Source organism: Lepisosteus oculatus, chromosome 10 (assembly GCF_040954835.1).
Source record: "Lepisosteus oculatus isolate fLepOcu1 chromosome 10, fLepOcu1.hap2, whole genome shotgun sequence".
NCBI lineage: Eukaryota > Metazoa > Chordata > Actinopteri > Semionotiformes > Lepisosteidae > Lepisosteus > Lepisosteus oculatus.
Window position 1 is genome coordinate 12,633,119 of NC_090705.1, and position 27,982 is coordinate 12,661,100.

Here is a 27,982-nt window from a genome sequence, read left to right on the forward strand (position 1 = left end):
TACAGACTAACAATATGAACATAACAGTACAGTGTTTCTTATAAGACTTAAATGGTCATTGCTAAGACTTTTGAAGTCAAGCCTTTCCCCCATATACAAGCCAATGAATTATCAGTATCTTGGAACCTTTGTTGTTGTTGTCATCATGACTGGGCTTACTGAGTGTTGGAATGACAAATGAGATTTCTTTAAACACTTGGAAAGCGTGACATGATTAAAGCTTCCTGCCTGTCTACATTACATTTTACCATTTATAGATCCCACAAGTGACAGGTGTAACTACTTTAGATTTAACTTTAGATTTAACTCTAAAGGAGGAGGTTATATTCCCAGTCGTTTACAAAAGAACAAAGTACAGACATTTCATTGAATTCCCATCAAATGCAGAGACCGTGGTCCTAAAGGTTATAGTCAAAACATTCTAGAGAATAATGAGTACTCCAATGTTTGGGTAGAACTGAGATCTATAAAATATATTATCTGAGATAAAATATATTATCTAAAGGTAATATATTTTAACAAGCATCCAGAGTAAACCAAGTAAGAACCACCTTTAACCATAATGTAATAAAATAATTAAATATAATTACAACAATACTATGCCCTGTCACTATCACGACTGGATAAAGGAGAGTCCTATGAGGTTGACTAATTAAGCATTTATGCACCTTATTTGTAGTAATGATTGAAACAGTTAGAGCTTATTGTGGAACCACAGGTCACAGAGCAGAATCACACCCTGGGTGAGTAGCCAGGCAGCATATCATCTCTACAAAATTAAAGCCTTACGTGTTTATTCAATTGATTCTTGGGTCTGCCGAAAATGTTCCTAGATGCGGGCTGCCATCTGCTGGCTGCTAAGATTAAATGCAATATCTCAAGTTAAAAATACATATTGCATTCAGGACTAATAATTTTCAAACATGACGTATGGTGTCAGAATTCTGCACTTTAAACTCAACAGTACAAGTCTATTTAAGTTAGAAATTGGAAATGTTTAATTTCTTAATTTTACACCTTTAACCCACAGTTTAGCTTATTGTCAACTGCCAGTTATCAAATTATAATGCTGACACCAACAAAAGACGGTATTAAGTGATACGTCTACACAAGTGATACGTCTAAGGTATTAAGTGATACGTCTACACAAGGTTTCATACTAATATTATCAAATGACATAATGACTTACTTCATAAAGTAAAACATTAAAGTAAAACATTCCACTTTCAAGTGCAAAAATTATTTTGTGTCGCTCATCTAATCTACATTTGCCTTAGAAATGGGATCAAATATGTAATATAAATTCAGGAAGCACTGCAAATGAAAACCTGAAACTACTACCAAGAAATGATCAGAAATCATGCAACAGACAATGCATTAAAGAATAAATGTGAAATATATTTTATAAAATTGAAACTACTGTGGTAATGTAATGTAGGCCAGCAGCCATATCACCCTGCAACTCACAACTAGCAACCCACTGAAGCTAAGCAGGTGTGAGCCTGGTCAGTACCTAGATGGGAGACCTCCTGGGAAAAACTAAGGTTGCTGCTGGAAGAGGTGTTAGTGGGGCCAGCAGGGGGCGCTCACCCTGCGGTCCATGTGGGTCCTAATGTCCCAGTATAGTGACGTAAACAGGTGCCGTCCTTCGGATAAGACGTAAAACCGAGGTCCTGACTCTCTTTGGTCATTAAAAATCCCAGGGCGTTTCTCGAAAAGAGTAGGGTGTAACCTGGCTTCCTGGCCAAATTTCCCATTGGCCTTTACCAATCATGGCCTCCTAATAATCCCCCCTCTATGAATTGGCTACATTACTCTGCTCTCCTCCCCACTGATAGCTGATGTGTGGTGAGTGTTCTGGTGCACTATGGCTGCAGTCACATCATTCAGGTGGGTTATTATTATTATTATTATTGTCCCTTCCAGGCTGTACCCTGCCTTACGCTCTTCTCCTGCTAGAACAGGCTCCAGCTCCCATGCGACCCCAAACTGGAAGAAGCACTTAGGAAATGGATGAATGGATTTGCAAATATATTTGCATCAGCAAATGCAGCACTTTATAGAGGGGTGTATGGTATATATTCCTTTACACATGCAGATTCTCATTGGAAATGAGAAAAATAAGTAAATAAATAAGCTTCCTGAATTGGAAGACAGGAACTCCCCAAAATACGTCAAATGTACCTTCATCTAAATACTTGCATGTGGCCTCAGTCTTGTTCCACTTTGCCTCCTATTTTCTGTTACATGTTAATTGTTTGGAGTAATTCCCACTGCGTTTCTAACATTTTCCTTTTAGTCATGACAGAAAAACATGCTAACATGAAGGATTAAGGAATTTGATGTTCAGAGTTTGAATTGAATGCTTGAATTACAGCTTTACTGTTAACGTACATTAGCACTCCTAATTTTTTTTTTTCCTTTGTGTGTTGTGGAAGGGAGAAGTTGAAACAGAAGCTCACAGGTTTTTATTGTCCTTAATAATTAACAGGCGCCTGCTAGTCATTCAGAGTTGTTGAGAGAGAGAAAGAGCACAGCATTAGCTACAGTAACATCTCATGTGGTAAAAGACAGGAAGAATTCCACCTTTTCTATCAGGGAGAAGAGGAAGGTTAGAGAACAATCCCAGCACTCCATCATGGGGAAAGTGAATAGTATACTGTAATTAATTACAGAAATGTAATGTTTTATTATTAAAATAATGTAGTGCATAGGATAATAACAGTTGTCAGTGTGAAGGTATAAGATATAAGAGTGCATTACTGCTTACATAAATGTCAGCATATATAAAGATTTTCTGACTCAAATTAAATGTATAATTCAATCACACATAATATGGTCAATATTAATCTGGGACTAGGGTAAGATATATAATTACCCCTGAATTTTAAATTAATTTAAAGCTGTTTTTTTAGTTGCTTGGTGCTTGTTCTATAAACATGGTCTGGGTAGAGAAGTGCAAAAGTGCTTGTCTGTGGAATTTTAGCTTTGCTTAGATCTAATCCTTATTCCACGCCCAAATCCAGCTCCAAAATATATGACCAAAATAACACTAAACCTATATTAATATACATGAGTAAATGGATCAGGAATGTAAGTGTAAGTATGTGCCTAACATGTAATCTGACTCTGACCAAGCCCTTACTTTAACCTGAATTCATTAAAAAAAGTAATCAAAGCTAAATATTAATCTTCATCTTCTATTCTTAAGATTTTCACCTTCATCAACTTAAAATAATCTGAAGACCTCTTCCTCTTCTTGAGTAAGAAGACATGAACACTGAATCTTGTAACACCTCAAAAATGATCAGTGACAAATATCCTGCTTAGAACCAGAACATCTACTTTTGCTGGATTTAAACCCTAAACTGGGCAAAGTCCTCTAGTCGGGTTTCTAGAGCATGCTTTGGCTGTGGAACCTTTCTGCTCATCACTCCTTTACTTACCCACTAGGAACTCTCATTAATTCAAAGTAGTTTTCAACAATCTCAGGGTACATTTAGGTGTAATATAGGTGTTAGAAATCTTTTGAAAAAAAAAACTCAGAAAACTGGGATTGTTTCAAAAGTGAGGGTTAAGTGAGTGATAACTGAGCACTAAATCAAGGGTTGGGAATTTTCCCGGGACTTGGATTAGGGTTAAAAAAAAAAATCAACAGTTTAACTGCAGCCAGGTCATCGCTTTTGAATAGTCCCAATTCAGAAAGGGAAAGGGCAAAATTGAGACTTGGCATGAACGTTTTGTGTGATGTGAATCTCGGCTTGTGCCAAATTGGTTCATCCTAATGCAAAGTCTCCAACATCATTGAGAGTACAAAAATGGAAATTACATCCAAAACACCACTCATCCTCCGTTTTTAATCGTGACAGAAAGAGAGTTATGACATTAAATAAAGCCTTTGTTTAAGGGGAAATATAATCTTAAATTATACTGCACGCATACCCACCAAATAAGATTGTGGTTGCTTAAATCTGACAATTTACAGCAGCCATTATTTTATACACAGGTTGACTCGAGGATGGAGATACAAGTAGGAAAATGAGCAAAGTTACGATTTGTTGAGTTTTGGAAGAATTTCTATTGACCTTTGATGAAATCTTTGATTGGGTCTTAAGATTGTGTTCAATGAGTAATACTGTACATCTAGCGTTAGTAATACTGTATGTATTACTTAAAGTTAAAGTTAGAAAACTAACAGCCATCACTGTGCTTGAAATGACCTGATTAAAACAAATTCTTACCCTAACTCCATTTACACATATATATCCTACTGTAGGTTTTAACATGTTTCACAGCCTTTACCAGTGAACCTTTCAACTGTTTGTAGTGTTAGTACACTGGTAGTTTGCATAATGAGTTAGCAGCAAAATTGTACCTGCTAGGATTTATCATAGTCAGTGTTGGGGTGAGAACCACACAGCAATACTTCCTAAACTGCAGCAAACTCCATAACGTCAGAAGACTGTGCTCTTTATCTTACCAGATTTCAGAGGGTTGATGTCACTTCTGTAGCATGTTCAGTGAACTGAGTCCTGTCACACAGACATTATAGGATAGTGGGAGATCTTACAGGCAGATTCTGAAACCCTACTGACAATACATCCAGAGTGTAAATGTAAAAAAAAAAAGAGTATGGTTAGTAGGATATGATTGTGGTATAGAATAACTGATTAAAATATTTTAAGTTGCCTTGTTACCACGTTATCAAAAATGGTATATTTAAAGTTCAGTTACAGTGATTACAGCATGTCACGACTAAGAGCTCTGGTACCCTTTCTGACACTCCCTTTCTCGACCATTCACCTTGATCTCCACCACTTCGTGGTATACACCTTGAACACTGGTCCTACATTTATGTACACCCTCTGTTCCAACTCAGTACAAGTCAGTGAGGACATCCACTTCTAATCCTAGGGTCTTTGGTCGCCTTCCACACCTCAGGAAAGACAAGAACTGCGGTCAAGCCACACGAACCTTATCTTAGCCAAAAGGTCGTTAATGTTTACGGTGTTCGCTGACTCGCATGACAAACTGCAGTATAAGCTAGTGTTTAAATACATACTTTCGTTACTAAACGGTCGCCCTGTCTCAAATCTTACCATAAACTGGATACGTTTACCTGTCTTATATCATGTTTATATAGACACCAGTGCACGTTAAAGTTTTAAATCAGTAAACCATCGTAACATATAATTAATATCACAACTATTAAGTTCACACCTTGGTGAACAAGCACTAAAATATAAGAAGGAATAACCACCATCAAACACCGAGAAGAAGGGAATCCCCTTCTGTTTCGTCCAATCACCTTTTTCCTATGTAAATAGTTTTCTTTGGTACCTTGGCAACGGTTTTTTTAAGCATCCAATGGCGTGCCAAAGCAGACGTACTCGCATTCTGATTCGAGTACAATTGTTGTTACGTCAGAAAATGGAGGCGGAGACTGGTTCCAAGATGACCAATAGCTTTGAATATGCAAATCTCGTTTGAAAAGTTCCCGGGAAATCTGAGTTTCGCGGGAGGGTCTTTCGCGCGTAAACTGTATCCCTTCATTCATTGTCAGCTTCCTGGAGCCATTTTTCAGCTGCAAAGACGGAGGCTCTTGTCAGTTTTAAATCCATTGCATCTGGCTGTCTGTGTTCTTAATATTAACTTAAAATTAGTAATATCGGTACATTAGACTCTCTTCTAAGTTATACTGTTAGTATTTCAAACGTTGTTGATTTGGATTTCGAGAAAATCGGCTCCAAACCAGAGGAGGGACAAAGGGCAGCCGGAGCAAATAAAGATGAGAAAAGGGATCTCCCCAGCTCCAGAGAAAGTAATAGTAGCAGGGGTTGGAGTCCCAGCCGTTGAAAAAAGTACTGTTTTAACTGGACTGTCAGAAAGTTTTACTTCTAGTTTTCCCAACGCTACATATATCCAGATTATCACCCCGCCGTCCTGTATTCCACAGACTACGAATGTCTGTGTGTCCGAGTCGCCAGCTGGCAGTTTGATTTACTCCACTCCTCACGGACCAACAAACGGAACGGGACAACGACCTGCATTCGGACGTCCACCGGTAACTAAACTGCTCATGTAGCTTAAAAGAAAGTAAATAATTGCAAAACTCAAATGTTTCTGCGTCTGTTTATAATATGCATACTCGCGGTCGAGGGATCACAAATTCGGGGAATGGTTGCTTATCTACAAATTTGCTGCAGCGATCTTACTGTTAGAACTCATCTTTTAGATTTATAACACGGCCGCGATAGCAATATAGCCTTTTCGTTTTAAACCGAAACTTTTCCTTCCTGTACTGGCCTAAAAGGGGTCACACCCGAATGTAAAAGGTCAATTGCTGAAACTCTTCCGCTCTATTTACAAGACGTATTAATAAACTGCTCCTGTGACAAAAATGACATTCGTGGTGCTGCTTTAAGAAAAATACGGAGGACAAATCTAAGCAATAATCGGTGTTATTTTATATGGGATCAGTGTATAGGATTGTCGTGGCGCTGTCTTGTGGGGAAAAACCAAAACGCTAGGCCCTGTTTTCGTGTTTTTTTGGAAAGGGGGGAAGGGATCTGTCTCTCGCCACCTTCGAGATATCCACACACATCTCTCCATTCTTGGGCAGTGTAATCGTTTTAGCAGTGTTTTGACTTCTGGGACTAAAAACCCGGAGCACGTCTTGTTTAAGCGAGGAGTATGGTTTATATGGCAGAGATGACTGTACGTGCAAATCGAATATTACCTTTGACATATAAAGCACACAGGAGTTTTTCGAAAACTAAAACATGCTCGGAGCAGGTGATGTTTGTGATAAGCGAAGTCGTAGCTGTTTCCTAATCACTTTGGCCCATTTTCGTTTGTCACCAGGAACGTGTGCATATCTTTCTTCAATTTTGAAGAGTTTGGAAAACTACAGTGTTCTGCAACACCCTGTAGGATACATTTAAAAGCAAAATGACATAAAGGAGAGATGTCAGTACTTTAAATGGAACGTTATTTTCAAATATATTAGCCACATAGAGGTAAATGTTTTACTTTATTTCAATTGCTGCACATAGCTATGGCCTGTATAGCGTTCTAGCTCTAGAAAGACTTTCCAATGATGATGAAGCAATATTAAAATTAGGGAGACAGTGCTCTGAATGGAGCTTAAAGAAGGCACTCTTCTGATGTGCAACCCTGATTTGCTTCCCCACAGCACTTCCTTGATTCTCTGGAAGAATAATTTTAGGCCAAAATCAAACTTTTTAATATGATGACAGACACAAAGGCCTGGATAATGAGTTAATATGGGTATAATTCTGTACCCCGATACAAATTTGCCAGTTTAACTTCACATTGTGCTGCAACATTTGCCAAATACAAGAAAGCAAGCTTTAACTCTTAACGGCATGTTTTGTGACACGTTATGGGTTTGTTTCAGGCCCTTTCTGTCTTAAGCTAATTGTATTTTATGGGCAGTGCAATTTGTAGCTGCCTGAACCTTGTTCATGGTGTTCTGTATAAGGCAAGCTGACACTGGCTGGGCAGCAAAATCTGCTGTGGATGTAGACATTCAGTAAGATATGGAACATTTTTGGTAAATGGTTCTGTGTTAAAGGTGAATTGAAAGGGACAAAGAATTATTCGAACATAATGTAGCCTGGTATGTACAAAAGAAAGATTTTAAAAATTCAGGTAAATGGAGACAAGACATGGAGACAGTTATTCAAAAGGGCCAGTGGAACTCATTTTAGCCTGGGTTCACTTCCCCTATGTGTGACAGGCACCTTCTCATACAGGTAAAATACACTGCATACATATGTTTAGACCTTGCCCTTCTAACATTTTTCCTAATTTGGACCCAATATATAACAGATGTGGGCAGACTCCTGCCACTCTCATATACATGTTTGATCTTGTCCTGGGCTGGTTAATTTTTGGTCCTCCATTTTTGACACTTTCTCTCATATTGCTCATCTTGAAATTGAGACTGCTCCTTACTGGCATTTTTATCGTGCAAACCGATAGCTTCCTCCTATCAAACATTTTTAAAAAGCAAGCCTGTCTTTCTAGCTTTTCTTGTCGGGCACCTTTTCCTCTTTAATTGGTAGCAAGCTGCCTCAAAGATGATGCTGTTTAATTTGATGAAAATTAGATACATACTTAGTCCACTATTCATTTTTTTTAAATATTGTCAAACATTTCTGAACAATTTAAAAACTTTGAGCCTCACTTCTACACCCTAATGTTTCTGTCGCTAATTGGCTGTGCAGGTGATACCTGATGAGACTGGCTCTTTTTTTTTGCTTCCTGGAGACTAGTGCAATTAGTATTTTGCCATTTTGAATTTTCTGTCTACTCCATTTTGTGAGGGAAGATTTGGGAGGGATGTGAAAAGGGGTTAGGAAATTCTGTTTTTTATTTTTAAGTGATTGAAACTGATTTACATTTCCTGTCTCATTAATATGTAATATGTAACATGCATCTTGGTGTTTGGTTGATTAAAAAAAAGATTTAGGTAAATCACATCACTACCCTATTCTGTTTCTTATAGTGCCAGTTCATTTAAATTTGGCTTTAGAGAATCATTTAATCTAATGAAGCTAAGCTCTGCACTTGCATGGTACAACCAGATCTCGTCTGTACTTGTCTGTCACACAAATTTGCTGTCAGGTTGCTCGTTTTTAAACAATCAAACAGGTTTATGGGAAGTGGCATACAGGAATTAAGTATTGCTGTCGGCTTTTATCTCTGTTTCCATCTTTTGTTCAGCCAGTGGGTTTCAATAAGTTAAAGAACTAATGTTTTGCTCCCAAGAGCTGTCATACAAACTGGGGGCCATCAATCTAGTGTGTGTGTGTGAGCATGTTTTTCTTGAATTGATCCGACAGAAGAGGGTAATTACTGGCTTATCCAAGCTAAAGCTGGATCATGTCTGGAGCTCAGTTGTTCAGATTTTTCTCAAAGTAGTCACGTCAGAAACACAATGTAATAACATGAAAAATGTAGCTCCTCCTACAGCATAGTGTCCCTGGTCACTACTGGAGCCTTCTTCATTTGGAAATGTAGGTCTGGAGAGAAATTGGTGCTTGCCAGGTATCCAATACCAAGTAGCAGTGTTGACCTGGTTTTCCTCAGAGGTCTTTCATTCTAGAAATAAACAGTCCTAATCTTGCTTTGCTTCTCATAGTAATGCTAAATAAAGTAAATATGGTTAAAATCTTGTGTTCTGACACAATCAGCTAGGTATTCATTGTTAATGTTGCGTTTGCAGTTACCTTTGTTTTTGCTGTCCCTTGGGAAAGTAAAAGAAGTAAAGATATGGTTAGACCAGAAGTCCTCATAGACTGACAAGAGGATCCCCAAAAATAAAGGAGAACATTACACCCCGTTGCAGTACTCTAAACTCACAAAATAATTTTAAGTAACAAGTTTTGCACTCCGTGAACGGACCACTTCATAAACGTTGAGCTTTTAGGAATTCCGCAGTGCTTAGCTTGCCGCTTTGTTGCCCTGCCACAGTGGGTTCAGTTATGAGCCTGGGGCACTATCTATGTGGAGTTGATATGTTCTCCCCATGTTCATGGGGGGTTTTACTACAGGTCCCCTGGTTTTCTCCCACACTCCAAAGACATGCTGATAAGTAAATTGGCTTAAAATGGGGAAAAAATGGTCCTGGTGTCAGTGCGTGTTTGTTTGTGTCAGTGTGTGCCCTTGAATGAACTGGTGTCCTGTCCAGGATGTATCCTGCTTTGCACCTGTTGCTTGCTGGAATAAGCTCCGGTGCCCCTGCCACCATGTATTGGGTGAAGCAGTTAGAAAATGGTCGAATGAAAGCTTTCATGGTAATGCAGCCAATTTAAAATGTGATGTTATTAGAAGAAATGTAAGACGTGTTGGTCTTGTCGTTGGAGAATCTGTGTCGCATTCCTCTTAGCCAAACTCTTATTCAAGAAAAAGCTATGAGCTACATTAAACGTGACGATTTACCTTTTTTTCATGCAAGTCATGGGTGATTCATTGCAATGTAACCTCAATACTTTGTAATATGTTAGGTAGGCTTTGTTTGTAAGCTTAGGTTCTGATCTACTGCTCATCCCTTTTTTATGAGAAAAACTGTTCCATCTTATGAAGGGGGCTTTGCAAAATAACCCAGTAGTAAGTTTGGGACCGAATTGCATTGATCCATGATCACCTGATGTCCAGGGAATGTTTCTGCTTTCTGGGCACTTTGAAAGGGACTGTGAAGATTTCGTGGCTCTTGGCTGTCCTGTTCTTTCTAAGTGGCGTGTGACCCTCGTTGCTTTGCCAATATCTGAGTTGGTAAAAATCACTCTACCTGAACAAGCAAAAACAAGGCAGCCTAGCATGTATGGATCCTCTTGTTTTTAGGTTCTTGAGCTAATAGCCTTTCTGCTGTTGTTTATCTGTAACTTTTCATCCCCCTGTTTTTCATTTAAAGAGTTTCTGTGGATTTGAAGTTTTTATTAGCTTGCCATTGCTAAGGTTTTGCTTCTGGATTTGGCAAGCATCTAAGGACTGTTGTCATATGCCAATTAAATTTATCCTGTTTTGTCATGCAAAGCTTTCTCTTTCAGGCTTCAAAAGAGACATCAGAAAAATGTAAGAGCTCTTGATATTTAACCTCAAGTTCTATTTACATAGGCAAAAGGCAGTTTTCACTTTACTTTCTGAAGCTTTTTTTAAAATTAATTTGACATACTAATGTTTTCGTTTTGAAGAACAAGATTGTTCTGTTGCTCTGTCATCTGGCTTGTGCAACTGAAGCAAACTGGCTTGATTACCTGAAGCAATCCCTACAACCCAAATTTAAGAATTGATTGGGGTGTTACATGGGCTCCTTCTGTTGAGTCTGTGGGCTCCATTTAGTCCACAAATAGCAAGTTGAGAGCCAGTGCTCTAATTGAGGTGCCATGACTCTTTGATTCAAACTTCTAAGTGGTCTCAGCTGCTTTAAGTGGTTAATTGCATATAGTACGCATCGAGCTTGACTGAGTGATTTGCAGTGAATATGTGCGCTTTCTAACTAATTTATTTCTGTGTTATGCTCTCCGTCATCGCATCGATACCGCGTTAAAAATGTATCTGGGACGCTTCTGGTAACGCCGCCGTTCAGAATGGCCGCTTAATAGTTCTTTTCCCCTCTCTTTCTCAAAAATACCCCATCAACAGTACCAGAACTCTACCTAACTGAATTTAAAAAGGACTGTAAGCATTGGGCAATAATGAAGTCACGAGGCAAAGGATGAAAATACAAACACAGAGAAAGGAATCTGAGGAGGACACAGAGGAAAGTTGAAGCAGCTACCTCCTCCTGTAACGAAGAGGTAGACACCACGCTGAGATTAAAAAATATGAGTCCTGGTGAGCCTCAAGAAAATCTGCCCTGAACTGCGCGACTTGTGAAGAGATATGAACGAAACAACAGATTTCACAGAAGTACTGCATCGAGTTAATAAAAGGACAGACAGATCAGAAGAGTGCATTGAGCAAGTCAAGGTGGTGAAGGGATGGAATTATTCAGTGTTCGCTTCAGAGACTGAGGCGACGAGAGACTAACAGACGTGAAGGAAAGATCAAGAAGAACAAATATGAAAATCTATGTAGTTCAGAGGGTTGTGAGGGAGGATCGATACTCGGCCTTTTTGAGAAACGTATTAAAGAACCATTGGGATTCTCCCCCCAGATAAGATTGACAATCTGAGCACATAGAGCCCTGGGCCCAAAAATCACAGATCCGTACAGACCACGATCTGTTCTAATCCGGTTTTCCTGTACAAGACCAAACAATAAATCCTGACAAAGGCATGGGAGAAAGTTAAACTAAGTACATATAAAAGTATATATTTTGATTATGAATATAAAGAAACAAAGTACTAAAAACTGCATAAGATTTAAAATTATTTCTTATTTAAATTTTTTTTTTTTCCAATGTGAGTGGTCTACACAACCCAATTAAAAGAGGCAGAACTTTAAAAAAATTAAAGGAGAGAGGGCACAGGTCGTATGTCTGCGAGAGACTCATTTTTCCGACAGTGAACATGTCAGATTAAAAATGGATGGGTTTTCATAGTGTTCTAGTTCTCTCGTAAAATAGGTTGTAAAATGAACATAGCCATACCGATTCTGACTGCTGATAATTTAGAATATCAGATTAAAAACAAGGTAAATTCCTTTTTATTCAAAGGGAAATCATTGCTTATTTGTTTAATGTTAATGCACCATGAGAAGTGATTTTTGCAAAAAATATTTGATATCCACATAATAGGATTAGATCTACCTTATGGATAGACCTGTATCTTACAGGAAGGAACTATACGAGTACACCCCGCATACAGATATTACATATATATATATCAAAACTAAGTTTGATATATTAAGTTAAAATTTTAAGTCTTGCTGCACAAATTAAAATCAGTAGTTACCTTGAAGATTTTAGTTTAAAAGAGATGCAAGACAGTGATATTCCCTACCAGCTCTGTTATTTTCTGTATACATAGAACCCCTAGAACAGTGGTTCTCAAACTGTGGTACGCGTACCTGCAGTGGTACGTGGAGTGCCACCAGGTGGTACACCACATGACCCTGGAACTGTGTTGCGTGCCCTGAAAAATCGGGACGGGTTTTCATATTTTCTACTTTAGGACGTATCGAATATGCAGCCTACGTACTATGATACAGCGCACGCTAATACTTGAGTGGACAGAGCTACAATGTAATTCTATACCACTCTATAGGAATGCATGCTATGAACGTAAGTAACCAATTGTATTTAAAAAAACATATCTCCAGCAAATAGGGAGGTGGGAGAATGTGCGTGAGTTTCAAACAATGCCAATGTTGTAAACACAGGAATGCATAGAAATGCATGCTAGGAACGCTGGTAATCTTCTGAGCACGGGAAAGCGTGATAGATAACGGAAAAATATTTAAGAACTGTTCTAGGTAAATTTGAGAAAAATACACTGAGCTTCTCTTGTTTCGCTCCCATGCGCATGAAATAAAAACTTTTTACTTCTGCGGCAGACTCCTGAAATGGAAACGGGGAAAAATGCAAGCTTGCGGATTGCTAAAGCAGGTAACCTTATTTACCGTTGGCAAAAGAGCTGACGTATTATGTGTGAAGAAAAAGCTGCTAAACAGCTCGACCTGCTGCCCCCTCTGAATCATTCACAGAATTATTGAAATGGCGGATGATATCAAAAGTACGCTAATGGAGCGCGTTAAGATGAACAGTTGTTTTTCACTGCAATTAGATGAGTCTGTAGTCGATTTGGCCAATTCGCTTGTTTACGTTAGATACGAGTTTGAGGGTACGTCCCATGAGGACTTTCTGTTCTGTAAGCCGCTACCTACAGGAACTACAGGAGAGCACATATTTCAGCTTCTGAATGAATTTATCGAAGAAAATGGCCTAGACTGGATAAAATGCGTCGTAGTTTGTACAGACGGTGCTAGAGCGATGACAAGCTGAAACAGCAGTGTAGTTGCATGAATTAGAGAGGTTGCTGCAGAAATGAATGGGCGCATTGCAACTTCCACTGCGAGACCTTTGCCGTCAAGAAAATGCCTGACGATTTAAAATCTGTTAGACTCTGTTGTGAATTGTATCAAGGCTCAAAAAATGAATTCACATCTGCTGTGCTCGACTAAACAGGCTCACCCCTCTCACTGAAATGGTGCTTTTTTGTTTATTTTGTTTGCTGTTGTTCCTGTTTTTTTCTGTAAAGGGCTTTGATAAGCCACCTTTAAAGGCGCTATATCAAATAAAGCTTATTATAATATATATTATATGTGTGTGTGCGCACACGCACGCTTATGTTGGTCATTGAGAATTTCTGGGGTTCCTATGAGAAGATGACTTGTAGGTGGTACTTGGATTCTTTGGTTTGATCAGGGGTGGTACTTGGTCCAAAAAGTTTGAGAACCACTGCTAGAAGAATGGATTAGACAAAATTCAAAAGGGTCTAGAAATGAATGGACATGAACAAAGGATTGCCCTACATGCAGATGATATCCTCTTATATTTCAATCAACCTACTGAATCTCTTACTGAGGTTCTGGACCTCTTGGAGACATTTTGTTAATTCTGGTTACAAACCAAATATTGAAAGGACTTCTAATTACAATCCAATAGATACATTTGAAAGGGAAGCTTAAATTGACATTTAGCCTCTTAAATATTTAGGAGTACAGTTACCAAAATACCTGAATTTAAATTACAGTTCTTTAATTCACAGAATTGCTTGTTGCAATTTGCTCTCTTTCAATAGGATCTGGAGCAGAGGCCATTAAAATGAACATGCTACGAAGATTGTTGTATCATTTTCAATCTCTTCCAGCATAGTGGAAAAAAATAATCTCAAGGTTTATTTGGAATGGAAAGATGCCAATTATCAGATTTAAGATGATCCAATTATTATTAATACTAATAATTATTGCTTACACTTATGTAGCGCTTTTCTGGACACTCCACTCAAAGCGCTTTACAAGTAATGGGGACTCCCCTCCACCACCACCAATGTGCAGCCCCACCTGGATGATGCAATGGCAGCCATGGTGCGCCAGAATGCTCACCACACACCAGCTATTAGTGGGTAGGAGAGCAAACTAATGAAGCCAATTCATAGATGGAGATTATTAGGAGACCATGATTGGTAAGGGCCACTGGGAAATTTGGCCAGGATGCTGGGGTTAGACCCCTGCTCTTTTCGCGAAACACCCTGGGATTTTTAATTACCACAGGGAGTCAGGACCTCAGTTTTACGTCTCATCTGAAGGACGCCTGTTTACAGTATAGTGTCCCCGTCACTATACTGGGGCATTAGGACCAGGTATGGTTTAGCATTATTAAAACATAAATTAGAGAATGATGCAAATGTGTAACAATGGATACCTTATGGTTTGGATTTAATCCCAAGGAAATACTATTATTTTTTATTTCTAAATTAAAAAAATCATAATGAGAAAAAAGTGTATTAAAGAACCACCAATGCCTGAACATTGAATTTATATTTATATTGTGAATGAGATTTACTGTGATAACATTTTCTCTTAATCTACAGTCGGAATGATTTAACATACTGGTTATTCTGGAACAAATTACCTCATTAAGACCTGCTTTTACTTTAATTACAATGATTAAATATTTCTATATAGACCTTTATTTCTTTGTTTTATTTTTTCGATAGTGATTAAAATGTAGATTTTTTGTAATTGTTTCTGGATTTAACACCCATCTAAAAATTTACTTTTACATTAAAAAATGCAAGAAAAAAAGTAAACATTGTGTTTGCTTTCCATGTAAATTGTATCTTCAATAAATAAGTAAAAAAAAATCCCAGAAGAAGATGTTTTGATCTGTATAGGTATGTGCTGTAGTTTTTGTAGATATTGGAGTAAAATATCTATACTCTGTGGCTAAGGATCTGCGCCTGTGGCTGGAAGGTTGCCAGTTCAAATCCTGTGACCGGCAGAGGAATCCTACTCTGTTGGGCTCCTGAGCAAGGCCCTTAACTCCAGCTGCTCCAGGGCCGCTGTACAATGGCTGACCCTGCGCTCTGACCCCAAGCTTCTCTCCCTGTCTGTGTGTCTGTGTCTCCATGGAGAAAAGCTGGGGTATGCGAAAAGATGAATTCCTAATGCAAGAAATTGTATATGGCTAATAAAGTGATCTTATACGGATATGAACTGTACAGTTGAACAGCTTCATAAACGTGTCTCTAGGCCTACACCAATGCAGTCAATTTTAGTCTTCAAACTGAGCTACAGCAATATATAGATTTTCATTCTAACTCTCAAGTTTGTATGTAGATCAAGCTTGTTGGACAGGGCTATCTCGTCACATTGGGGGATGTCTTTACCTGGGAGAGAGAATGAGCTTCTTCTCCATTTCCTGTAGGCAAAGAGGCGACTGGAGCTGGATGACAGTGACCATCAGTACCTCAGTGAAGAAGCCAAGACACCCAAGGGGAAGGGCAGGGCCACGACCCGAAACCTCAGCAGTCCTAAGAGTAAGTGCCTTGGGTCGAGAAAACGAAAGCCTTATCCATCCACTGGTCTTATCCATCTCTTTTTTCCTAAGTAGGTCCAGCTTTTCTGATCTAACTCTTTTCTGTTAACTCATGGGTGTGTTCAGTTTCAGTAGTTAATAAAGGTGACAGTGTTGAAAGCCTGGTATGAAAAACAAAAAGTAATGAGAGCATCCTCTTCAAAATATACCTCTGTGCATTGGACTAAGCTGCTGTTTTTTTCCCTTTGTGCCCAGTTGTTTTTTTTGACTTGGACCTACATAGTTTATCGTGTGGCTCAAATTCATAATGGAGTATAATGACAATATATTATAAACGTGATTCATTTAAGGTTCATAGTTTTGAAAACAAATGGTAGGAGCTTGTGCGAGGAAGCTGTTTTTTTTGTTGCTTTTATTGGTTGTATCTTTACATGCAGAAAACAAGGATGTAATTTACACTGTGCTAGTATTCATCAGAAATATCCAACTATTTTGCTTTCACTGCATGAAGTGTAAAGCTGTCACACTAGGTGGGCACGTGTATTTTATTTCTACATTATAAAAACGTTTTTCCAAGAATTGTTCTAGGCAAGTATCCCATTTATAAAAAAAAAAAGTCAGTGGCCGTCAGCAGTTTCCAATGTAGTTACGTTAAACCCTAAAGATGTATTTTTTTCTGCAGAAAACAAGTCAATGATTAGACATGGAGTATCTAAAGGGAGAAACAGGTCTGCTTGGATGGGAAGCCTTATTGGTACTCTGTTTTTGTAGCTCCCAAGTCCCCATCGGAGAAGACGCGCTATGACACGTCTCTGGGACTCTTGACCAAGAAGTTTGTTCAGCTACTTGGTCAGTCGTCAGACGGTGTGGTAGACCTGAATCGGGCCGCGGAGGTCCTCAAGGTGCAGAAGAGACGCCTCTATGACATTACAAATGTGCTGGAGGGTATTCACCTCATCAAGAAGAAATCCAAAAACAACATTCAGTGGATGTATGTATCTCATGTCGGGGGATGCGAGGGGACATACAGTAGCAGCTTTGCAGAACTGTTGCATGATGATGATGATGACATGCCTGTAGGTACCTATGCAACTGAAGTATTTCTTGCACTTTTCCTTCAGGTGAAAATGCAGTGCATTGCAGAGGGTCCATGTTTTCATTGGCTTGACTTGACTGCTTGACTCATTTTCACATGTTACTTTCTGATTTTATAATGCCTTTTAACGCCTTCACCACTTTTTTTACATTGGCAAATTACAGTATTAGGGAGCTCGACAGCCTTAACTGCAGAAGAAATAAGAGGCAGATATTTTTTCCCCTGCAATACTTTTCCAGGTTTTACATTTACACAGGCATCCTGGGAGATCCAGCCAAGTGATCGTTACTGGGTTCTGCATTCCTAAGAGACACTCCTTGATTTATGATGACCCGATCTGTCTCTGTAGCCCCTGGAGTGTCGGGTGCCAATTCTCCTCATATGGTTCATAACCTGTTATAATAGTCTCTAGGCCGCAATGTATCGTAGTTTTGCGATTGACAGGAAGCGGTTCCAGGGCTGTGGAGTTCATATATATGAGCATAGGAATGCAAAATAAGCTATTAACACCCACATTAGCAAGATTTATGATGCGGTCTATTAGTCCAAAGGTCTCATTTAACTTCTTGATGGCTCTTGAGGAATTGGCCTCAACATGTCTGTGGAAATTGAAAGTAATTGTATTTTTAGGCTCATCTCTTTAAGAAACCTACTTTGCAAAGTTCTTCTCTCTCTGGCTTTGTGGCAGTGTGCACCATGTTTTTGAGAGTGCTAAACTGTATACTAGTTTGACCTGAGTTTAACTTGACTTACTTTACTTTATTTCGGTGATCTATTTACATAGTTCTTAAAAGACAGGGGCAGACATTGATTATTAGAGATGTCAAATGTTTCGGGGATGTTGAGGCCCATGTTGATTTGAATTAGTGTTTGGTGTCCTGGGGAAGAGTTGTCTCATGGGTTAAGATTCTCTGGTGGCAGTTGTCCAGGTCATCTGAGGTATTCAGGTAGAGCTATGTTTGGGGTATAAGATTAGTCATAGTACGAAGATGTTATGCACGTGGGTGCTGTAAACAAGTGTAAGCAGCAAACCCATGTTGCCATTTGAAGGTGTAGAGCTCAAAGAGATCTGGTCATGTTAACTGAACAGAATAAAGTGCAGTGTAATGCACTTTATAGAATTAATGTGAAGATACATAGGTTCTTAAAGAGCACAGCATTATAACTGTCAAGGGTACGTATTTGCTCGAGCACTCACATGTACAAAAATGATTTATGGAATCAATCCTTGTTAAAAAGACTAATATTCTGCTATATTGGAATAACACAGCGCAAGGTCATTTGTCATGAAGTGAATTCCAGAAACTGCAAGCATTGCATTTATTCACACATCACAGTATTTCTTTAAATAAAATCCAAGCCTCAGTGTAGGTTTAGAGGCCCATAAAGTTTTCATGTTTCTGCCCTTCTGAAATATCAACATTTTCACATGTAGAATGTTGTATAAGTGAAAGTGGTCATGTTGCAACTGATGATTATACTTCCATACCATGTTCTGTACACCTTTGTTAAAGGTTTGTTCAGACAGCTGCAAATCCATTTAATCACAAAAAAATCTAATTTGTCCTGTTTTCTTGTGTGTTGTCAATTTGTTTGACTTGAGAGGGCTTTAAATATTCATCTTGAGGTGTGATTGCAGTATATTTGTACATATTATAAGACTGGTTATTGAAAATGAGTGATTTGCAATAAGGAAGTTCGGATCAAATTGAAAAATCAAGCACCTTCTATGCTCTAGTGTTTAAAAGGTTGATTTCTGTGTTTTCCTGACAAATGTGAACACCAGTTAATCGAAGATAAATTGCTGCTTGAGGTTTTTTTTATATCCTCTAAACAAGCTGAATTAAATTTACAGAAACAAATTTTATGAACACTTTTAAGAATATTAGACTAAATCCAGCAGCTGAACCAATTTGTGGTCCTCACACCTGAAGAAGGCTCCACGGTCGAAACGTTGTGTTCTTTCTTCTTTTTTTCAGCATGGAATAAACCTATTTTATTTAAAAGTCAGAGACAGACGTTTTTTAGATCTCTTTGGAAAGATGTTTGCATTTTGCTTGTCCTCCTGTCTACCGTTTGACTTCTAAGGTTCAAAAACTTGATTATATAATAAGCTTATAAAGATGTGATATGAGCATAGGCATAGCTATTTTTTATGCTATGGGAATGGTCAGTTTTGTTCTCACTTTATTTGGCCATACTTCTTTCTGAAATGTTCTATTTGTGTGAGTGTCCCTTGTATAATGAAAAAATCATTTCTGACTTCTTAGGGAGTCTTTCATTCTTGACTCACTTGTATTCTTTCATTAATTTTTCCCTGGTTGTTTGTCAGTTTTGTGACAGAACTTCTCTGCAGTGTGTTTCAACAAGCAGTGCTTGCGTGTGAGGGAGAGTGGTCGAGGTGGGGACAGTTTTCTGCTGCTGCTGTGTGACCTGTGCTTCCTTTCTGCGGACAGGGGCTGCAATCTGTCGGAGGAGGGGGGAACTCTGAACCGGTGTCAGGCACTGAGCCGAGAGATGGCAGAGCTGAGTCAGGTGGAGAAAAGGCTCGATGAGCTCATCCAGAGCTGCACCCTTGATGTACGGCAGCTCACAGAGGAGTCTTTGAACCAGAAATATCCTTTCACTGTTTGCTGGGAGACCCTCTTTTATTAAATCAAGATTTTAACAGGGAGTTAACTTTGTGCTCCTAAGACTAGGTACTATCATCGGAACCAAGGCCTTCTCCCTTTTTACATTATCATGATTCATGATCTTAAATGTCAGAGTAGCTGTTGTATTCCGGAGCTGTTGTATTCCGGAGCTACTGAGAAGTGCAATATATTTTTAACACATTGAACACTTTCATTTTTGATTTTTTCCCCATGTAGATACAGTCCTCGTTTAGTAACAATCCCAAGTTTTCTACTATTTACATTATTGAAGCAGATGCTGCCCTCAAACATTGCATTTTCAGACTATTTTAGAGGTGTGATATTTTTACATTTTGTCAGCAAAGTTCTTGGAATGTGCACACTCAATAACCTGCCTTTGTGTGCTGAATTAATTAGGGCTGACCTCCCGTTGATATTTACTGTACTTGATATGTAGTACCATTTGAAATATTCTTTCTGCACAGTTACCCATTCATCTATTTGGAGTCCCATCTTTTATAATATCAAGACTTTAATGGGGCAAGAGGCACTTCATTAGTGAGTCTAAGGCCAGCTTACTATTATGTTTTATGAAGTACAGATTTCAGTGGTGTATTAAAATTACATTAAAGAAACTGTCTAAAATGGTCTATTAGTTTCTTTTTGATAATAGATTCAGAGTTTTGGATCTTTAAAGGAGCTTTTGACATGGTAAATGTGTTTTACCGTGAACTATATTTACTGAACATGTCAGGATAGCCTTTCAGAGACCCTATTCCACAAAAACTCCATATACTTCCTGTGTTGCAGTGTGCGGCTGCAGGGCAGGATGTGTCCTGATGTATATGGACTCATAATGCTATGAGAGGAAGCCACCAGCGAGGGAGGGGAGGTTTTGAAATGTTTGAGCTGGCCTTTTCTTTGACCATGTTTACATTTGCATATGTTACCTACCAAGACATCCGGAGGATAAAAAGCCTAAGAGATCAGACTGTGATTGCAGTGAAAGCTCCCTCAGAGACCAAGCTAGAGGTGCCAGACCCACAGGAGGTGAGTACATAGCTGGTGCAACTAAATAAACTCGTGCCTGTTGAATGATTGGCACTCCTGTGGGCATTTAAAATTTAATGGGTCTGTTGAGTTTTGAAATGGAGTTAGAGATGCAGAAATCTGTAACTTCAAAATAGCTTTTGACTTGAGCAATCATGCCCAATCTTTTTAGCTTTTGGCTCAGCTTAAAATCACATTGTAAACTTATTTCCTCAATGATAATGTGAAATAATGAACATTTTTTTTTTTAGAATTTACAAGTCCACCTAACCAGCACACAGGGTCCTATAGAAGTGTTTCTATGTCCAGATGAGAATGTTCCCAACAGTCCACTGAAAAACACTTTGGACCTGAATGGAAATTCTTCCCCTTTAGTGAAAGTCTTACAAGGTAAGAGCTGTTCATGCCCAGTAATGCCTCTAGGAAGTTTCAAGATAGTATGTGGAAGTAGCCTTTGTACGTCAGATGTGAAATGATAATCTATTAACAGTAACGTGCTTATTTTAAACTGTAGTGGTTAGGACTCAACTCATAACAGGAAAGTTGTGAATTCAGATCTTGGACTGTGCACTGTTGTTTGAACTCAGCTTTATTAGTTGTTTTCAATAAAAGCCTCAGCCAAAAATATATTTATACAAATTTATAATGAAATTCGTCACATTTATCTTGAAATGTCAGGGTAGGTAAGGAGCATTGCAGCTCTCGGTGAAAGAATTCAGAAGTCAAATTCTGCATGCATTTTTTTAACTTGTAATGTTTCCTTCCTCTTACTTTCACATTTCTAAAAACGGAGTTGCAGTTTTGCAATGGTAGTCTTGAAAGTTGGTGGAGAAGAGTCCCACATTTATCTAATTTTCAGTGCAGAGATGGGATGACAGGGGCCGGGAGATCAGCCACTGCCTTCAGGAAGAAAGCTCCAAATACAGCTACATTCCGAATGTTGAAGCAAGATATTTCTGATCAAATTGTTTTTGTTACGTTTTGAGCTTGAAATATGTTATCCTTTTAATATTTGTTAGAACACTGTGAAAATTATTTTAAACTGGGCAACATTTGGAGTTAATGGTCAAAAAAGAATCAAATCTGCTGAAGCCCTAGTCAAGATTTGCTCATTAATATGGCTTTAAAATCAGAAATTACAAATTACATTATTCTGCTTGTCATTTGCTCTTGAACAATATTTAGAAAGGACCAAATTTAAGGTGGTTGTGCTATTTGGCCAAATGCAGTTTTTTTTTTAAAAAGAGAGAATTGCCAGTTAGGTTTTATATCCCCACCTGGAATAGCCAGTTTTTCAAATCTCAACTCACGGCCACGAATCCTGCACTGACTCAAGAGAGAATGAGAAAGTGTAGGCAGACTGCTCTGACCTGTCCACTTTGGGACTGCGCGACACTTGCAGAAAGAGCCCCTCTGCAGAACTGCAGTTCAGCTCTGATTGGAGGGAAGATGCTCCCCTCACCAACAACACTGCTTTATTGCAGGCTCCTGGAGGCTGAACCCTGGCCCAGTCTCTCCCTTACCTTAGGGGTGCTCCGCCAGTTGAGGGGGATCCCAGTTGTATTTGGCTGGTGATATGACGCACTCTTGTTGGCATCTACCATCTCATCCACAAGGGCGGCCCCCAATTTCAGCAATCTAAAATCGTATGTAGCATTTGTGGAAAGATTGCAGACTTCCTCTAGGATTTAAATCGGGTTTTGAGAGGTTTTCACAGAGCTCTGGTCATACAGTATGTTGGCAGCATCTGTACATATTTTTCTAGTAGCCTAGATTTAGATGTTAACCATTTTTTGTGCAGTCTTATTAGCATTAAACTTTTCTTTCCTGGTGTCTTTTTCTAGAATCCTGCAGCTCCTTGGGGCCTGATTGTCCAGTGACAGTTTCAAATGTTTCCCCACTGACGTCCCCAATTTCCAGCCTCTTACAGCAGACTGAGGACCAAATCCCTTCCGGACTGGAAGGACCATTTGTAAACTTGTCGCCTCCTTTGATCCATGAAGACTACTTACTGAGCCTGGGCGATGAGGAGGGAATTAGTGACCTTTTTGATGCATATGATTTAGATAAGCTCCCACTGGATGACCTCCTTTGCAACTAACTGGGCGTTGTCTGCCAGGAATAGACTAACCTAGAAGGTGGATCTAGGAGGCCTCGTTTGTTAAAAGAGGTGCTTCTTTGTCTTCCTTTTATCTCTAACTCAGATCTGCAACAGCAGAGTGGTTTGCCTTAATCTGTACCCTTCAAAGGGTACACAGATTTTAAACCTGATGCGAGATCTGCCTTATGAAGTCGGGCACAAACCCTCAAAATATATTCAGTGTTACACATTCTGGCTGTCTCATTTTACACAACTGCTAATGTCAAGTTCTGTTACAGAATGACTGTACAGAATAAAATTGTGCAAGCAAGGATTTTTTTTTAAAAAAAAGGGTATATCCTTGTTTTTTCGCAGCTCTGCATAACATGGCGTTTTTAAACCGACATCGGAACTGTGCATTGTGTTGCGGTGTTTTATTTTTCTGTGACTTCTTAAACCATCAGTTGAATGGTCTCTGATGATCACCCGAGCACATCGTGACCCTCTCTGATAGTGACCCAAGCAGATTAAGGAACATTTGTCTCCCCAGTAGGTAACATTTCTACTCGAAGGTAATAAATATGCTGAACAGATCTGTGGTTGGGTGAACATTCATCTGTTTTTTTCTATTTGGAATTGCCCACCTGATTTGTAATAGCTAATTGTTTTTCATGCCCTGGCTGTGAAACATGCTTTGGGAAGAATGAGGAAGTGTAGGCAAACTCCTTTTGACATGCCTACCATCACATGTCAGGGGTTCAGAAAAGAATAAGGTAGAGGCTTGTCCCACGCTCTCAGGCGGCTACAGTGCTTGATGTATTTGAGATCCAGTGATCCCTGGCTGACTCATCCCACTCTGCCTTCTGTGGCCTGGGGATCAAATGTGCACCAAAGGGGGATCCTCATCACTCAGGTCAGGTCTTCCAGATCTAGAACTTCCAGAGTGGTGATCAGATAAACCCACTGTTAATTCTGTGGGAAGTGAACCAACTGAATAAAACTCCTTCATTTTGCATTTTCTCTCAAAAAGAAAAGAACGGCTCGGTTACTTTAACTTGTTAGTATGTTTTTATACATTTTGGAAAATCTGTATTTGGGAATGAGACTTGTTCAAAAGGCAAAAAAAGAAAATCGGTTGTATTTTTTAGTGTAGGACAGTCTTGAGGTGTCCTTTGAATTTAAAATACACGCCATAAGTCATCTTTGACTAATGCCCAGAAATAGTATGGTATATAACGAGTATAATGTGCCATTTTTTTACATCTGCCCTTTACTTTGACCTGTAAAATGGAGACGTGTAAAAAGCTGTTCTGAGTTCTAGTAGAGAGATGCATATCTTTAGTTTGAATCTAGTCTCGGTATGCATCACAAGTAGGTTGTTGTTGGTTGCATCACAGTGCAGTTCTGGTGACTGGATTAACTACTGGGCCATATCAGATGTCAGATTTTCCGTTCACTTGTTTTAGTGATATTTTTCTAATGATTTGTATCAAGAGCTTTATTTACTTTATAGTTGGTATAGAAGAATGTATCCCGCTTGTTGACAATATCTTCAGATGCAGGGATATCTGACTATTGGACAGTCCCACGTCTATTTGATGTTCCCTGTTTCACCTTTCTCCAATGCAGCTTGAGTTCTTTCTCCCCCTCCACCTTTTCATGCTTCGAATTAGAAATAACCAAGCTTGAACTCTTCTCCCTGTTCCTGTTCCACAGCATCATGATAAAACTAACCTGTTTTTGCTAAATGCAAAATGGAAGCATTTTCTGCTTAGGGATGGTTTCAGAGGGAATCAGACCAGTAATATTCTCAGCGAGTCGTGGGTGGGTTGCTCATTTCCTGAACTGTAAAGTCAGATGGAGAGGTTCCAGTGAACCTCTTTATAAGGAATGTAAATTAATCCTTTAATTTCAATAATGGATTTCCACTTGTGAATTTTTTGTGCCCAGTCTCAACTCTGTGGGTCTGCCCCGAACTGCTAAATAATGATGGTGTGAAATCTGCTTCAGTCAGTAATACTGCAGTAAAACCTTTTATTCTGTAAAAGCTTTGAAGGATGTGATTCCTAATGGTAAAGGTACATTTAGTGGGTTGAGCTTTATATTTCATTTCTCAGAGGTAGGTTAAAAGTTTGGGACTTTTTTTTTCCCCACTGGTTTTACATAGTGTCAGACTGTTCAGACTGTAACTTCCAGCTTTTTAAAGACAGATTTTAAAGACTTCCGGACCATGAGTGGTCAGTTCCAGAAGTGAAACAATATAAACTATGTTTAATACATTTTATGTAATGTAGAGATTCTTTGTATCATCACCACATTATGGAGTGGATTTCAGGGGTCACAGAGTAGATGAATCTGGAAAGTACAAAGCACTGTATAGACTTTAGAGTGTCGAAAAAGGGTGAACCAGATTGTCAAATTTCTTGAAATGTTGAAAGAGCACTGGATGTCTTAATTTGCCTGTATAAAGGGATTTCATATTGCATTTACTAAGGGGATGTTGTAAACGAATTGTGCACCCTTTGTGCTGTTTTGAATTTTTGTTTCTAAAAATACCCAGTCAATTTTGGAAAATTTGAGTAGAGAATCAGGAATACTTTTTCTGGAGTTTCAAGAAGCCATGCATCAACTGAGTGTTTTAATAAAATGGATTGTTATAAGGTTTATTTTAGGAAAGAAAATGCCTTAAAGGTATAAATACTATACTATTTTATTAGTATAGCATTGATATTGTAATCCTTGTGTGACATTGTTCCTTTTTGCAGGGTAGATTTTAAAGATTTTATTTTCTTTTAAAGCCATTCTGGGAGGATTTAAAACTGTAGTATAACTTAATTTATGCACAATTGTGCATTTATGTAGACTACCTCTGAACCTTTGTTTTGTAGTGAATTGTATTTTTATTACAATTTGAGTATTCACCTTAGCATAGCATTTAGGTCCATAAGTCTGTATTTAGGGTGTTGTGACAGCAGATTAAAAATGCTTCAGCCTGCTTTCTGCTCTTTTTAAAGGGACATCATAAACAGTTATTGTTTTAAGTTATGTTGCATGTCGCAGAAAACATTGCTTTTAACCACTAAAACTGTTTTTTTCTTTTTGATTTTTCAAGATTGCAAAACTGAGTTAATTTTGCATTATATTAGAAAATAAAATTGTTGGGTGTAGTCTTTTGCATAAACTAAATTTAAACATTAAAACTACCAAAAAATGAATTTCCAAAGTGGAAGCATTTACATTTAACTTGCTGAAAGAAAATGATCTTAATTGTCTACATTTTGAAAATGCCACCTTTCCACCTAGTCTGGTGGTTTTCTTTTCCTTGGCTAAGAATTTTGTCAAAGTTTCATTATGAAGAGTACGGTATTTTGCAAAAGTGCGAAAACGTGAGATGCGGGTTGGAATTTGATAGTGTTCCTATCTGTTCCAAATGTGCTGATCTATACAAATCCCAGAGGAGAGGGCTGTTTTTGCAATATAGAGTAAATCCTGTTTAACACTATTGGGGTCTTTAACTGCATGGCAAGAACAAACAAATCTGATAATGTATCATCTTTCAGGTTTAGAACAGCTTTGGGCAAGAGCCCCCTAGTGGTGCCAAATAAGAGCTTTTTTAATTTTCTAGAATTTCAGATTCATCATCCAATGACGTTGTTAGGTCACACTATGTGCAGTGGCATTACTTTAATCGCACATTTGTGCCTTTGCCAAAAGCAGAGCTTTATATTTTTGTTCCTTACATTCTTATAATTATATCTGAATTAACTCACTGTGAGAACGTAGAGCTGCTCCTCTGTGGCAGGGGCACGTGAATGCACAGCACAGATGACCTATCTGACATGTTATTAAAAATGTACTTATGTATTGTGTGTAAGAGGTGTGACGATATTGACCTTGTAATATCCCAAGTTCTATGACCCGGGCTAGCTGCTTTCTGTTCATATTTCCATGCACGTTGTAATCATTGTATGTGGGTTTAAACATGAAATCGGTTACTAAAATCCTTTTATTCTATTCAATTTTGAAACAAAACCCAGATGTATGCAGATCTATATATGATGTTTTGATGTCATCTTTGGAGTTGAATGTACACATTTGCTAACCCTTAAGCCTTTCATTCTCAAGTGTCATTCTCCAGTTCTTAAACCTTAAGTGATCATTTCCACGGATAATTAACTGGTAACTGAAGTATAAACCTACACAGGAAACCCTGTGCTATAATTGAGAAGAGGATGATAACCCATGGTTCATTTGCTGTTTTGGAGATTGTTCAGCATAAATTCATATTTATATATTTATACATGGCTTCCATGGTTTGTAAATGTGATAATCTTTTCTGGTTTTTGGTTTCAGCTGATATGTATGAGCAAAGATTATATGTGGGGAAGGTGATAAACGCATCACCCTTGAATGCAATGGTTTGTATGTTTCACCCTATTGATATTTGGTACACTTCTACTCCATTTCAGTTCAAAGGGCTGCAAGAGTTTTTGGTACCACTGGTTGTGCCCTAGCTGACTGTCTGCAATTGAGGTTTTAGTATAAAACTTAAGCAGGTACGCATTTCTGGAAGTGTTCTGAATAGTGAAGCTACTGTTGATATTCTTGCATGCTAAACTGTGTAACAGTTTTCTTTTATATAATTTAAAAATATGTGCCTCTTTACAATTAAGTTTGCAATAAATGTACTGTACATTGTTTTACTGAATGGTTCCCCACAATTTAAAATACTGCCAGAATGAGTGACTGGGCAAGCCTGGAAGTTTTTTTTTTTTCTAGGTAAGTGGAATTGTACATAAGATGAGGAATTATTTAAAGCTTTTAAAACGAAGTTTTTTTGTATGTGTGCATGAAAGTACTTGTGTGCTCAATGAATGAGGTTGGATTTTTTTTCAGAGAAGTGTGAAAATATGTAAAAATGTAAAATGTTTTAAAGGAATCTAGCTTTGTATTTTATGTTCATTGAAAAGCTTTGATATTGCTTCTGTAAACAAATTTCTTTTGAATAGTTCATTTTCTTCTTTCCAGTTGATGCCATTGTGATTTTTTTTGTATGTGAAGATTTGAAATTCACCAAAACTTGAAAAAGAGCAATAAAAGATCTAAAACTT

General features: G+C 38.3%; 1 protein-coding gene across 1 annotated transcript; it reads left to right on the forward strand.

Annotated features, from left to right (window-relative positions):
• Window positions 1–5,502: 5,502 nt before the first annotated feature.
• On the forward strand, window positions 5,503–27,968 carry e2f3 (E2F transcription factor 3). Its single transcript, XM_006635883.3, has 7 exons — window positions 5,503–6,064; window positions 15,902–16,013; window positions 16,784–17,003; window positions 19,565–19,723; window positions 20,677–20,791; window positions 21,043–21,181; window positions 22,636–27,968. The coding sequence occupies exons 1-7, from the start codon at window positions 5,789–5,791 to the stop codon at window positions 22,890–22,892; spliced, it is 1,278 nt and encodes a 425-aa protein (XP_006635946.1). The 5' UTR covers window positions 5,503–5,788; the 3' UTR covers window positions 22,893–27,968.
• The last annotated feature ends 14 nt before the right edge of the window (window positions 27,969–27,982 follow it).

Excerpts from the sequence above, each read along its gene's own strand:
- e2f3 (XM_006635883.3), top strand. The coding sequence starts at position 5,789 with ATGAGAAAAGGGATCTCCCCAGCTCCAGAGAAAGTAATAGTAGCAGGG. Across the intron at positions 6,065-15,901 it reads CTGCATTCGGACGTCCACCG|GCAAAGAGGCGACTGGAGCT; the intron begins GTAACTAAACTG and ends CATTTCCTGTAG. Across the intron at positions 20,792-21,042 it reads AGGTGCCAGACCCACAGGAG|AATTTACAAGTCCACCTAAC; the intron begins GTGAGTACATAG and ends TTTTTTTTTTAG.